The 15,458-nt window shown below is 37.9% G+C and overlaps 1 protein-coding gene across 1 annotated transcript in view; it reads left to right on the top strand.

The window, feature by feature from the left end:
• COL25A1 (collagen type XXV alpha 1 chain) overlaps positions 1-15,458 on the top strand; it is a 321,366-nt gene that overhangs the window by 152,586 nt on the left and 153,322 nt on the right. The window contains exons 3-4 of the mRNA XM_054064743.1: positions 12,613-12,657; positions 14,766-14,773. Coding sequence (XP_053920718.1) covers positions 12,613-12,657; positions 14,766-14,773 — 53 coding nt within the window. The remainder of the gene's footprint in view (positions 1-12,612; positions 12,658-14,765; positions 14,774-15,458) is intronic.

Below are 15,458 nucleotides of genomic sequence, written 5' to 3'. Positions count from 1 at the left end.
GTATGGGTAAAGGATGATCTATATAAATTATTATGAACAGTCAGTAGATTTTTGGAGTCTCTATTATGTCATGACAAAGACCTTGATAAAAGAAAAGGGCACAGGTTCCACCTGTGAAAAGGCAATAATAGAGTGGATTAAGTTCTTTAAGTTCAACATGGGGTTACAGTCGGCTGACAAAGTTACAGCATTGGATGGTTTCCAAGCTACTGAAGATACAGCTGGTCACAAAGAAGCAGCTGAGAGCATCCATCCTCTTGCGCTGTTTTCTGCAAGCTCTCTATTTGTGGGACATGTACTAAGGTTTACATTCATATCACACTGGTTTTGACACTTTAAAAGTAATTGGAAACATATAGTGAAACAAGTCACTGTAATAGTATAATAAACTATTTTATCCATTAATTCTTTAATCTTAGAGCCTGACCTAGTACAGCTTTCCTTCGTTGTCCTTTTAAATTATGAAAAAGACTTGTATAGCAAGAACAATCCAAGTTATTTTGGCATCTGCTGAAGTCTTTTTTTATTGCCATTATCCAGCGCACTTGCATCTCAACCTGGATTAATATCCAGTGGATCCAAGACACATTGCTGTATTTCACTAATCTAGTCTCATGAGGGTGTTTAAAGCATGGGAGATTGTATTTTCTTTGAAGACATTTTTTTTCAGATGAGTATGCTGTTTGAAATAATCGAGACTAAGGAGTAGGATGTAGCCCAAGATAATAAAAATATTTTACTGCTATCTGTCACGTTGAATGTGTGTCTCCTTAGGAACCAGAGCCAGTATCACTGCAAAAGTTCACAGACAGCTCAAAGATGTAAACCAAAGTGAAAAAGTTGCTTCATTTTTGTTATTTTTGGTCTTTTGCAATTGTGTACCTCCTGTGTTAATTTGGATAAAATATTTTGAAGCATTTGTATTCAGTTTGATGTTTTCCCTTTCTGTAGGTCAACTGTGCATCAATAGAGGGGATGTTTTTATAAATTTTCTAGAAGAAACTGATACTTTGTGTTTGGGAGTAAGGCGTCCTGGCACAGTCCTTATTTATTTACTTTTGCTTGTAATCTATAATTGTGGTACTTTGGTGCTGTTATGCAATAGAGACTTATTGAACCTTTTAAAGCCGCTTATTATTTTTTGTAATTAGAACTAACTTGTGCAGCTGTCACTAAGCTCCTAGTCAGATGATATATTTATTATGTTAGAAATGAGAGGAGGCACATGACTAAGACTTTGAAAAGAATATGCATGGCTCGGGATAGGGTTTTATGTTTAAATGGGTGATCAGCATGTGTGGTTTAGACCAAGATGATTGCAGTACCAGTGCCTGACTAGTTATGTGCTGCCCTTAATCCTGTGATATTGTATTTCATTGTCTGCCAGAACACTACTGTCACAACTGAAATAAAAGCCCTCTAAATTCAATGAACACTTTAATTTGTCATCATAATCACAAAAGTCTTGTCAATCATAGCTTAAAAGTTAAGTATGCGGATCAAATCTGTAGTAAAGAGGAGACACCTGGACTCCACAATGTAAGTGGAGATAGTCCAGGATATTAAATATTTGTTTCGTTTGTGCTGAACAGTTTTAATTGAATACGGTATTGATCTTCTTGTTCCACATATTTAAAAATCTAAAAATGTTTTTCAGTGACTTTGCGGGAGAATATAATGAAACTGATATGGCAAACTATGTGATGGAAATGTTACTTGTTTGTGCCAATACTTCATATTTTAGGCTTACTGCTCAGATAAAAAACCAGAAAATGTGGGAAAAGTTGAGTAGCCTATAGGTAGGCTAAAATAGATCACTGCAGATTTACAAAAGGCACTAAAACTGAAACAGCCTGCAGTCACTTAAACATGTATTTGGTTCAGCTACATCTTGTAAACATATATATTTGGTATGCCATTTGCTTTTACAGGTTCATTTCAGATGCAGATTGAAAAATGTCTTGCTCTTTGGTGGTGTGGAACCTACCCCCTATCATTTCCATAGTACGTAAAATGATAAATTTTATTCCATCTCAATAAATTTTAAGGCAGTACTCTTGGCATTGTCAGATTTTAAAAGTTGGGTTAAATTTGTTTTAAAGGGTGGCACTCCTTTCAAGTAATGACTGGTTCTGTAGGTGCTGTAGCATAAGAGGGTGAAAATGAAAATTGGTCATACTTTATCTTCAGAGTGTTTTGTAGTGTTTAAAGTACTTCAAGTTAGATTTTCAAAACACTCGTATTAATATAAATTCATATTTGCTGAAGATGGTAGCAAAGCTCCCAGTTTATGATGAGCATTCAGAGTAATCTGAATCAATGATCTTTAGGTAATTTTACTTTCCCTTCTGCCAGTGAAAATAAGATGACCAGTTGTGATAAGGGTTGTAGCTGCCATATTGCTATTAGAGTTGCCTCTCCCTTGCTATTGTGAGACTCAGTTGTCGGTGGCCTATGGTTTTGCCAAAAAATTAACCACAGTCTGTTGGCGGTTTTGTTTTTTTTTAAATAGGGCCATATGTTTAAGAATGAAAGTTAGAGGAAATATATCCTGGCTTTACTCTTTGTTAATAAAATCTCATCTAACAGTAATTTGGAGTATAGAAGATTGAGTCTTAACCCTGGCTGGTGTTTTTATTAGTTGTATATGAGCTTCTGTAGTCATGTAGGGGAAAAAGATGACACTCCAATTTCACTAAGTTATAACCCCGGCGGGGGGAGAGGGGGCGGAAATCATCATTTTTATGTGCTTAACGCAGCCCACGTTTGCACTAAGGTGAGCTATCCCAACTGCTCCAAAGCAAAACCAACAGCCTGTGTTACATCTCCCAGGAGTACTGAGGGTGTGTCTAATAGGCATGTGGGTGCTTGAGCAAGACTTTTCTCAACCTGTTGCTGTTGTATAGAGCCTGGCAGCTGAGAGACTTATGGCCAGCAAGAAAAAAGGATGCAAAATAGAAAAAAACCCCAGATTTATGAAATGCAAAAGGAAAAGAACATGAAGATCTTGGTGGGTAGTTATAGCAGAAGGAATAAATTGATGTAAGACTTGGGAGGAAATAAAAAAAGGTAATTTTGATTCTAATATGCTGTGAGGATTTCAGCCCCAGCATGCCCCATACGTCTAAGTCTGTATTCATCCCACTGTGGCATGGAAGAGGTGTCCTCTTTTCCTCAGGACAGAAGAGCTGGGCATCTTTAGTTGCTTGAGGAAGCTTGGAGGTGATGGGTCTCCTCAGGTCAGAATGAACTCTGAGAGAAAGTAATGGCCAGTCTCCCATGCATACGCAAGACTATGTCCTGTGAAAAATTGCTCAGACTGAGTGCAACTCAGCACAGGTCACGTGAAAGCCACAGCTGGGATAGATGTCTGCATAGCGCTTACAGCGTGGAAGGGTATCTGCCACTTATTGCGGTGGGGGAGTACATTGACTGACACAGAAAAGTCTCTGTTTCTCAGCACTTTCTGAAATGTTGCAGCCCTGCTGTGTCTGACCTATAGCCAGTATTATTGTGTAGGTACTAGTGAAAGGTTGACTGATGACAGACTCTCCGTCTGAGAGTTAGCCTGTCCAAACCACTGCATTTGAGAAAGGTGACTTGCTTTCCACTGTTGTTACATTGTTGTTTGCCATTTTCCTGATGGTAGAGTTTTGACACTGAGATATAATGTGACTTCCCAAAGGTGAATGCAGGATTAGGTTTTAAGGACTTCTGATTCTGAAGCTATAGCTTTTATACAACTACAGTTTCACTGTGTAGTTACTTAACCATCCAGTGTGGCTGCATGTTGTCAAAAAGTGTCTAAATCTGCTCCTAAAGGTAATTAAAGTTCTGTTTAGCCAAAGAAGAACATAATTCTGAAACTTTATTTCTTATTTAATCTACATTAATATCTGAAAAAGTTAAATGAGTCTTAAATATTTTGTCTCAGCATGACATACATTTTTTGCATCATAGGGCCAACTATTGATATGGCATGATAATAATACAATGGAATGGCAAGTTGAAGTTATGGGAAGACTTTAATGCCTTGCTAGTATAGAATAGCTATCTCTACATACTTCAGCTGTCCCTCAGCAGTATTTGTCAGCCAGGTGATAGCAGCTATTTCTGTGTTTTCAAAGATGACCACGTGTGCTTGGAGTGTTAATATGTTCATTAAAATAGTTTTGTGGCCTCAACACTAAGTTTTGGTCTGTAAGAACCAGTGAACTGTTCCAGCCCAGGCTACTGGGATCTATTTCAGACTGTTTTAGCAAGATAGAGCATAATTTTAGCATGTAGCTGCACACAAAAGCTGTGATCTGAGGTGAATAATTTTGTTGGTTAATCTTTATCTCTGATGGTATTTTAAACATCATCAGTTACACATGTTCTGCAACAGCACTTTGATAATGCACTAACCTGTGAAAAACGCAAAATTCAAGAGCCTATTTTTTTCTGCACTGTTTAAGCCTTATTAAAATAAGGTCATATAAGAAGCAGGTTTCCTATGCCAGTCCTCCTCCTACTGAAGAGAAAAGAAAGCAAGAAAATGTCAATATGATTAGACTTTGGGACTGCAATGCATCACAGAATCATTCAGGCTGGAAAAGATCTTTAAGATCACAGAGTCCAACTGTAAACCTAACAGTGTCAAGTCCACCTCTAAACCATGTCCCGAAGTGCCCTATCTCTGCATCTTTTAAATACCTCCAGGGATGGTGACTTAACCACTTCCCTGGGCAGCCTGTTCTAGTGCTCGAAACACCTTTTAGTGAAGTTATTTTTTCCTACTATCTAGTTTAAACCTCCCTTGGTGTAACTTCAGGCTGTTTCCTCTCTTTCTATTACTTCTTACTTGGGAGGAGAGACCATCACCCACCTCACTACAACCTCCATTCAGGTAGTTGCAGAGAGCAATAGAATTTCCTCTCAGCTTTCTTTTGTCTAAACAACCCCAGTTCCCTCAGCTGTTGTTCATAAGACTTCTTCTCCAGACCCTTCATCAGCTTTATTGCCCTTCTTTGGACATGCTCCAACACCTCAGTGTCTTTCTTGTAATGAAAGGGAGTGCTGATAAGTGGTGGAAAGTGGCTTAGTGAGCACTTCTGCTGTTTCCTTCAGTAACCTTAGATGGATCCCATGCAGCTTCACATGTGTGTGTCTAGGTGGTGTAGAAAGCTGCTAAACAAGACTTCTTTAATTCAGTAAAGGTTTGTGATAAATGTATGAATAGGTCAGTGAAGGCACTCTTAAAACTACAGCTGTGACAAAGGACATCACCAGTGTTAACATACATAAGGATGAAGAGTAATGCAAAATATGCTGTATGTCTATTACTAGTGGTGCCATTTTTGCTGGAATGCTGATCACTCATATAGAACTTGAAAACAGCAATAATGAAACACCGAGAAAAAAATGGAAACTGATGGGAAGAGGATTTGTAGACATAACAACTTGCTCTTACACCTATTATCTGTGTTAATAAGGTCATGTGTGGTATATGTAGAAATATGTAGATAATTCACCTTACATTGTGTCATTAAGAGAAGATACGTGTACCTGATGTTTTATGTAGTGTTAGGTAGATCCCAGTCTTCAAATTGGGCTCGGATCTCGTAGCCAGCAGAGAAATTAAAAGGCGTCATTTCCCTTAAACACTCAAGAATCTCGCCGCAGGGAACAGCACCAGCAGCATTTGCAAAGCTCTCAGATAGCTTCAACTTGGCAACCTGTCCGTGGCCTAGGCAGGGAAAATCTGGCTTCAAACACTTTCAGTGCCTGGGTCTGAACAGGATCCAGCCGGTGAAGTGCATTGTGCCAGAACACTATATGTGCAGGTGAAGAGAGAGAAGTGGAAGTTATGCAGTGTTTCAGGAATGCACAAAACCCAGAGTTGCTGTGAACCCTCTGCTGCAGCTGTTACAGAAAGAAAGTACCTTTGGACTTCTAGGTTAAATCACCAGGTTGGAAAAGACCTCTTGGATCATCGAGTCCAACCATTCCTACCTGCTAAACCGTGTCCCTGAGCAACTTGTCTACCTGTCTTTTAAATACCTCCAGGAATGGTCACTCCACCACCTCCCTGGGCAGCCTCTGCCAGTGTCTGATGACCTGTGAAAAATTTTTTCCTAATATCCAGTCTGAACCTCCCCTGGCGCAGCTTGAGGCCATTCCCCCTGTCCTATGGATGGAAAACAAGGTGGAAAACAAGAAAGGTTGTCCAGTGGTTACCCATAGACAAGAATTGAATTTTATGTGCATTTTGCTTCTCCAGGCTTATCTTCTACTTTATAGTTGAAGACTTTGTCTTAAGAAATTTTTGCCTTTGATTTCATTTTGAGCCAGTGTATTGTTAAAAGGGGAAGGAGGACTCCTACTCCTGTAGGAGTCATGTTGGAGCGAGAGCTCAGAACTGTGGACAAAGCATGAGAGATTTCTGTCTCATCTTACTAAAAGACTTAGTGCAGAATGAGAGAAACCTTATGAAAAGGTAATAATAATTACGATTTATGACTTCAAGAAAATTCAGATATAGAAATTGAAAAAAAAATCGTATGTTAAACTTATAAAAGGAGACATCTTAAAAAATGTGTGCTATTTTCCACAACGGTATCAAGAAACTGGGTAAGGAATGTAAGTTTCTCAGACTTGTGACAAGGTAAGAAGAGACATCTGTGGTTTTATGAGACAGTAAAGTTACCATTGACGAAAAGAAACAAATGCATATGAAGTATGTTTTACATCATATATAGTTTCTTACACAACAATTTTATAAGTACAAGGGGAAAAAAAGGAGTAGACATTGATAGAGTTCTAGAATTAAATCCAAATGATAATACTGAATGATGTTAGAGTTTTTGGAAGAGGTGTTACCTTTCATGTTTCAAGCATGCTTTACCAGAGAAGAGAGACTATGTATGTGCATACGCAGTTCTGGCTATCGTGCAAGTGATGATCCTGGGATACTTTGAGCTCCCCTAAGAGTCTGGTACTAGTGCAATCATATTAGGCTATATACCTCTTATCAAATGGCATGTAGCATGCACAGAAGTGGTACAAACAATCTGACCTGGGGAGGTCGGATTTCTTTGCTGTGGATCGAACAGACTGATTTTGACATTTCCTCAGCCAAGTTGCATAACAGCCTCTGGCATGCATCTGAGTCCTGCGGATGCAGTGATATTTCGTGGTGAGCCAAAAAGGTGATGTACTGTGTGTGGAAAATGAATGTTATTTATCCAGCTGAGGCTTGAAATTAGGTAGATAATATTATGAAGTAGGAAGTTCAAGCAGGCTGTCCCACATAGACTGAGGTACAAAGCAGAAGAATGGTACACCAGGTGGGATGATTGTACAGACTGGGAAGAAAGAAGAGTGCAAGTGTTATGTGAGCTAATAAAAATGAGAAAAGAAGGGAGAGCAAAAAGGCTGATGAGCTAGGCCTGAATAAATCCATGCAGTGTTTTAAGAATGTGTTCAGCTTCGAAGATAGAAGTCTTCCCATTCTTCCCTACTTGGGATGCAGTTGGTGGCAGTGCTATGGGAAAGGACTGTAGATGTGTCTGAATCTCATGTGCCCAGACATCCACTGGGTGATAGCTAAGCCCCTCAGGATTTTTCAGTATGGTTTGCTGAACTCAGTGACCATTTGAGGAGGAGGAGCCTAATGGGATGGGGCGGCAGTTAATCATGAAGTATTAACTGGAGTCACCATGCTGCTTGTGGCATGCATATTTCACAGGAGGAGGTGTTAGGCTGAACGGCTGTTGCTCTTCTCTGCTGCCTACCTGCATCACTGGCCTGCAGCGTTACTCAGTGCTACTACAGCTGTCAAACACAGAGGTGTCAGTTTGCTGGGAAGCAAGGGGTTGGTTCTGTTCAGCATGGTACTGCATGTTCTTTCTGAGGATATTTTGATCATGTGGTTTCAGCAAGTTTTATGTTTAATGATACTGAATTAATTCTACTAACTTGAGGAAAGTTGCTCAGGATTTACTCTGAAGATGTAGTTAGACCAATTAATTTTTCTGACTTGACAGACAAATTCTTATGTTGCTGTAAACTATGTGTGAAATGGATGTTCTTTGAAATGGCCAGGAAAATATTCTTTTCATGTGCACATGAAATAATCATTGCCTTTAACAGTAATTATGTGTGTGTCAAGCAACATGTAAGCAAGATCCTGAGTATCAGTAAAACAGAGACAGTGAATACCTGTCAGAGTTTGGTGTAACCCAAGATAGGTAAATCCTTTTCCTTTAACTTGATATTGCCCCTGTACGTCTCCTAAAAAAAGAGACAAACTTGACTTTCTAGATCAGCTGATGACCTTTATTTTTTTTGTCTGCTGCTTTGAAAAGTAGAATTTGTTGACTGTACAGTCTAAATGTGCTATTACCACTCTTAGTAATGAAGATGAATATTAAATTCTACTTAATTATTGAATCTATCTCCTTAACAGCATCGGATTAGTCTTTAGAAGAGTAAGAGGAAGTTATGGAGCTAAAGCTTGATGTGAGCAAACTGCACTTTGTCTATCCTTCTGTTTTCAAAGTCCTTAGTTAGTGCAATGCAATGTAATTTATCATCATCGCTGATTCATACCAATTAAAAACCTGAGTCCAGTTTTTCCAATGCCACATAAATACGCATTATTGCAGTGTGAAGTATTTCTTATATGGTTAAAATTGTACCTAGAGATGGAAAACACTATCTTTGTTTTAGACTTTTGATAAGTCAGTCATTTTTCCCTTTGAGGAAGGACAACCTGTGCAAGCCTTTGGAATGCTCTTTTGTAGAAAGTAGATTGAGAACTGAACTGAAAAAGAATCCTGCTTTTGCCGCCTAATGCATGAACAATACATACAATCTTTACTTTTTTTGTGTCTTTAATAAATCAATTATGGTATCCTTTAAGCCCACGATTCAAGCCCAAGCAGTGGAGAAATGCAATAATGAATAATTTTTTGAGTTTATTTTCCATCAGTTGTATCTCATTTTAAAAATAGGCATAGATCTAAAATTAAGATTTATGGTGTTCTTAACTATCAGGTTAAGATAGATTATCTTGTCTGTTAAAGCTTAAGTGCATAGCCGAGTCTTTCTGTAGTGTGAAGATGGCATTTTGGCTCCCACCCCTAAAGATGTGTGGCTGATTTATGTGACCTTCCTTGATATATGGCAAGGCATATAGTGGAGTGCATACAATTGTAATCTGCTTTCCTCTAGTAAAAACTGTCTCTTAATATAGCAGTATAAAAATAGTACATCCGCCGCAGACCTCTAGCAGTACCATGCACATAGACGACAAAAATTATTAGAAAGAAATAAGGCACGTTGAAGCAACTGCTCTAGGACCACAGCAATGATCTGATCATAGCCTATCTGTACTAATTATTTCTAATTTTGATCACTATAATCTGGCATTCTGGTTGCAAAGATTAGAATACTTATTTCTAGGAGGTGAATGTTACCAAAGTTGTGCTTTATGTTTTAAAAAATGTTTTGGAAAACCTCTTAATAATTACATTCTGTTCCTACATGATGTCTACGATGCTACTTCATTGGTAGCTATTTGATTAGGTGCTTATACTGAAGTTTGAGAAGAATTTTGACGTTTTGTTGGAGGAATTTAGGGAAGGGAGGAAGATTTTTTTTGTTACAGCCTTATTATTGACATCTAACTTCTTATTGCTTATGTTTCAGTTAAAATGTCAAGTGTCAAAGTCTAAAGCTGTTACCTGGTTGAAGTCGGTCGTGTGGAGTTTCTTTTTTTTTCCTTTGTGGGTTTTTTTTGTTTGTTTGACAGTTCTTATGGGTAGGTTAAAAAAGAGGCAAAACTCTGAGCAGGTGGAATCTAGTGCTTGAGAAGATACATTCAGATAAGTAATTGTTAGCTTTTTGGATATATATATCTCTGCTCCGTTGGTTTTGTAAAAAAAATACTTTCAAGTATTTTTAAGCTAAACTAAGTTAAAAATTAAAACCAGCTTATATTCTGGCATTTTACTTTTACTCCCTATCTTTGCCTTTAGGTAAAACTGGTAAGCTCAGACAAACAATGTGTTGGCAAACTCGGCTAGTATAATCTAGCTTTTGCTTATTGCTCAGTATCATTAATCTTAATGCATCTCACTGTACTGAAATTCAAAGTTTTATATATTTAATATAAAGGTCTTCAAAACAAGCTATTTTTTATATACTCTGAGTTGAATTCTATTCAGCATGGACATTTCTGACACTACTCTAGAAAGGTTTTTACTGTGGGCAAGAAAGTTCAGAGTAGTTGAGTCATATGTTGTCTATCTTATGCAAGCTGAATAAAACCTTTTTGCAAGATGACATTGTGTCTAATATAAATTTAGTCAGTATTCCTTCTTCTGCAATGTGTCTCCACCAAATCCTCCAATTAGCGCAAAGCTATTAAACTGTAGACAGATGGAAGAGTAGTATTTATAGCAAAATGCCCAGGGTTTTGAGAACTGAAGACTCTTGGAGCAGCGGATGAAGTTAGCAGTTAAGATTTAGAGAAAGCAGCCTGTTCAGGAAAACATGAAAGCCTGTATAGTTTAGGAAGTAGTAGTTTGTTTTCTCAAAAGGACATAATTAGTAGACATATTTGTGTGTGTGCATGTGCACACCTATAACACAGTTAAAGTTTAATAAAATAACTCTGCAAAATAGGGTGAGACTATATAGTTGTTTTGCTGAAAGACTGATCATTACCTGGTAAAGAACCTTATAAGTATCTCCTGAACATCTATGTTTAAGATCAGCCGAAATTGCTGCACAGCTGTGTGGTGAGCTTGAGGATAGCCCAGGAAACCTCCGTGAAGGGGTGCTGCAGAGATAGGTGTATGCATAAGCACTCTAACAAGTTTCAGTGTTAGCTGGGAAAAAAGAAAAGTATGGGAATTTTTTCAACATGCTGTTACCTGTGTAAGAAGTTTTATCTCTTGCAAACACTGGAGTGCTTCAGGAAGAAGTTGCAAGGTTCTCCACACTGGTGTGACACTTTTGCTGTTTTTTAGCAAAAAAAAATGCCGTTCTTGCTTTGTGTTTTATTATTGTCTTAAGCTTGTGTTGCATTATGCTACTACTGTAATTATCAAAACAGAACAAGAAAGAAGGATTTTAGTGAGCTTTGTAATGTTCTGATAGGAGTAAAACTCTCAACCTTCAAGGCAAGAGCTACTCCTCTTTTTACGCTTTCTTTTCTTTTTAATCAATATTCGTTAATTTTCCTGGCAAACCAATGCAATTTCACATATATATTGAAATTGTATCGCTAATATCTCTTCAGTGTGTAAGTCCTTTAAGCCAGATGCTGCAAATACATAGTGCAAAGTACGATTTGGTATTCATATCCATTTAAAAGCTATGGGATGATAGTTCAGAAAATCTTGTAGCTGCTTAAAGTAGCAGATAGGTGCTTAACTATTTGCACAAAAACACCTGTGCACCTAATAGGTGTTACAGTGAGATACAGCAGAGTAACTTGTGCACGTTTCTCCTTTTGGAAATACCACCTGTGCACTTGCCTCTCCTCAGCAGCTTTGAGAATCCCACCTGTGGTTCTCTCTTCAGAGCAGCAGCATTTCAGTACTGTGTCACCACCACAGCTGCTGCCTCTCTTCCTAGCTGTACAAGGAGCAGTGCAAATGTACTTCCCTTGCATTTTCAGGAACGGTATGTCAAGGTCACCAATAGGAGAGGAAGAATGTACTGTTGCCTGCAGTTTAGAAAGGATATTAAAACTTGGAGTGCATAAACGAGGGACAAAATGGTTAAATATTTTTTCTTTAGAGGGTGCAGAAGACACTGACAATAGTACATAAATATTTGTGGAGAAAGGTCAATGAGTAGCAAAGGATTCCTTATTAAAGAGCATACAGGCACTAAGCCATTGCATCATGGCTAACAGATATAAACTGGAAGCAAAGCACCTTAGGCAGTGTCTAACACCACATTCATTGTCGTTAGCGTGTAGAGGATGGTGAGCCAGATGATGGTTTCTTTATTTCTTGGATATTTTCAGATGGAGGCTGGATTTGCTCTTACAAATAAATGCTACTTTTGGGGCTTAATACAGGAATAACTGACTGAAATGTAATGCAATGCCCTGTGATAAGTTTGATTTAGAGATTGAAAGAATGGTGTAGCAGTTCTAAGGAATACAAAGACTTCCTCTGAAGGAAGGAAGGAATAATTTTTTTCTCTGGGGTTCATGGTGGAATGTACAAGAATTGATGGGCTTCGGTGCAGCAAGTTGAACATCAGGAAAAATGTTCCACTTGTCAGAACAGCAAAATACCGAGGAAAAAAAATGCCCGTGGAATTTGCAGTAATAACTTCGATGTGGTTAACATTGTCCTTGAGAAAGAGAGATGAACTGAATGACCTCTAAAGTTTCTCCCAGCCTTTTGTCTGAGAGCCCATAGTGGGTGATGTAGCTGTCAATTTTATCTTTAACTTCCCAAATATTATGCTGTTTTCTGCCTCTGCTCAGCCAAAGTCTCTGGACTTGATGTAATGCATCTGTTTAGTGCCCTGACATCTAAACATAAATTAAATTCTACATAAAATTTATGGAAAAAGAGTTACAAGCCACCATCTTCTTTTTAGGTCCTCCAGGGAAAAGAGGTAAGCGGGGCAGAAGAGGAGAGACTGGTAAGTTTTCAATTTCATGTAATCCATTGTTATTTGGTGTGTTTGTTTTTGTGAGGATGTGTACCCAGCATGCCTTCATTTTTAGTTTTAATTGCTTGCATGCTCTGAAAAACAGTTCTGGAACTTCTATATTAAAAAATTGTGATCCTTGGCATATACCTTGTAGCCTTTCAGATAGTTTTCTGTTCTTGGACATCATTAATTTGTAGGTGCACTTCATAAAGCTTGACATGTTGCCTTTGGTAAAACACTGGTAACTGTCAAGCTGTATTGTTGTCTTCTCACGCTCATGCAAGTTAGAATGACTCCATGTAAGTCAGTAGTTGGAGTACTTTAAGTCAGTGTGCATCGGGCCTCCTTGGTTTAAGGTGAACAATTTTATAAGGAAATAAAGAAGGAAATAAAATTCCTTATGTTAAAGATGTTGGTACTAAGGGAAATAATGTGAATAGTAGACTACTCTATATGAGAGAAACTGTTGTTTACTAGAAGGGAGTACCAATTAAGTTCTTATGGAAATAAGTAAAGCATTTGTCGGTTCATTACCTGGTGCCAGGGAGGCTGCTGTTGAGAGAACCCCTCTGTTGGTGTGGAGCTTGAAATTTCATTTGAGACAATGTTATAAGATGCTGAGCACCTCTTCCTGCTGACATTCATGGGAAATGAAGCCGTTGATTACTTTGTAGGACTGAACTTTTCATAAAGGTGAATTTTCTGGAGGGAATGCAGGAGAAAATGAGCATTTCTAATCTCCTTGGCTGTCTTGTCTAATCTGCCAGTTCGAAAAATCTATCAACTTGATCTGTGTAAATCTGATGTAGCCTTTCTTATCTCTGCAAATGATCAATTACCTAGCTCTTAAGGACTATTTCCATGACTTCCTGCATCACAAACTGGATGCCAAGCCCTGCCAAAGGTTAATATAAATCACCTTGGTGCTTCCATTCACTGTTGGCTGAATTTTTATCTACTTCAGAGAAAATGCTATGGCACAGAAGGAAATTCTGTGGTTGAAGATTGTCTTGCAAATAATCCCGGCAATTACTTTTCAGGATGCTTGTCAATTCATTTTACATCTCAAATAAACACATATTAAACTATTAACAAAGGAAATTGATCTCTCTTGTTTAAAAACAGACCTGCACCTTAAAATACTGTTTAAGAATGTTTACCAGGATAAAGAAATTACTTTAGTTATTGGACAATAAAATTGCATTGTTAAAACCAAAAGGCAATCTCAAAGTACAGCTGCTGCTGTTTTATACTCCTTTTGCACTTTGCTTTATTCAGGAATCAGAGAGAGGCATAAAAGCTTAATGAAATGCAATTGATTTGGGAGCTGCAGCTGCTTAACTTAATAAGACTGAAATAGTAGATTTGATTTGTGGCCCTTTGATAATGTTTCCAAGAACTGCTATACAAAAGTCTTTGAGTCTAAATAATTGAAAAAGTGTGCAAATATCACTTCATGAAGTGTGACATTTTAATAGGGAGCATTTTATATGTATGCCTTGTGAAGGAAAGGTGACGAAAAGAAAGTTCAGCACTGTCAGGTGGCCACTGAAACCTCCTTTTGTAGACAAAGTTGGAAGGTTGGAAGATGCTGATGCATGTGTGTCTTGACGAGATGCCAAGGTTAAATGCCAGGGGTACTTCATGCAATTTTTCAGCCAAGCTGTGATTAAATGCTAACTGAAACTGGTGATGTGGTTACATATGCTTTATATGGAATTTGACAAAGTGAATTTTAGTCCGTGGCTGGGATTTTTGGAGTGGCATGAAATTGCATGGAAATGGATGGAGCGGTAACTCACGTAAGATTGCATGACTATTAATTGGAGAATTGGTAAGGTAAGTGTATTCATTTAGGCCTTTAGCAGTATTAATAAGTTGCAAAGCACACACCAAATTTAAAAAGTACTTGAATGAGAAGGTATCTAGACTGTATTAGCTGTGTTGCTCATTTACTATCCTGAGGCCTTGTGCTTGGCTTCATTACATATGTGTTGTTCTTGAATAACTTCATAAGCTTATATATGCTTTTTTTTTCTCTTTTCTTTCTGTTTTTTTTTTTTTTTTACCCTCTTTCCCTCTCATCCGCCCCACAGGACCTCCTGTAAGTACAGTGGTACATTGTTGGTTCTTCCAGAATCAGGGAGAAATCTATTATATCCTGTTAAATTATCATGGTGATGAAATGATGATGTATCATCAAGAGGGAATTTTGATATTGATTCTTACGCATCGTTAAAACCTCACTAATTATCTTGGAGCTGAATAATTTAATTGGGAAGTTTCTTAAGAAAAAAAAGCCTCTAAAGCTTTTTATTCAGCGCTCCAGATAGCAGTTTGGATCGCAATTCCGTGTAAGTATGTCATGTTCATTTTGCTTATGACTTGATATTTTACCACAGTATAATAATATGTGCAACCTTAATTCCAAACTTGGTCACTTTGCCTTTTTCTGCGTAGTAACTTCCTCTGCAGTTATCACAAACTACTGGGGTAAAGGCCCCTTCTTTGGGATTGTGCAGGCTGTCCAGCACACTGCAGTGCAATTGTTACTGAAGCCAGTAAGTGCTTGTGTAAAATGAATATTAAATACTACTGTTCATTTAGTAAGTTGGCTGAATCTTGTGCTAATCCTGTTTGTAAGGAAACAATTTCTCCTGGGTCTTTTTCATTGAGTTTTGTTTATTTGTGTTGTATATTCCCAAGGCAGGTCAAAAGTCTCACTTGATGAACAGGACTAAACACACGTATCTCAAATATTTTTATTTGTCGTGCCATCTCTGTGCATG

The sequence above is a fragment of the Cuculus canorus genome, chromosome 4 (assembly GCF_017976375.1).
Source record: "Cuculus canorus isolate bCucCan1 chromosome 4, bCucCan1.pri, whole genome shotgun sequence".
In the NCBI taxonomy this organism is placed as follows: domain Eukaryota; kingdom Metazoa; phylum Chordata; class Aves; order Cuculiformes; family Cuculidae; genus Cuculus; species Cuculus canorus.
This window is presented reverse-complemented; position numbering and strand designations above follow the sequence as displayed.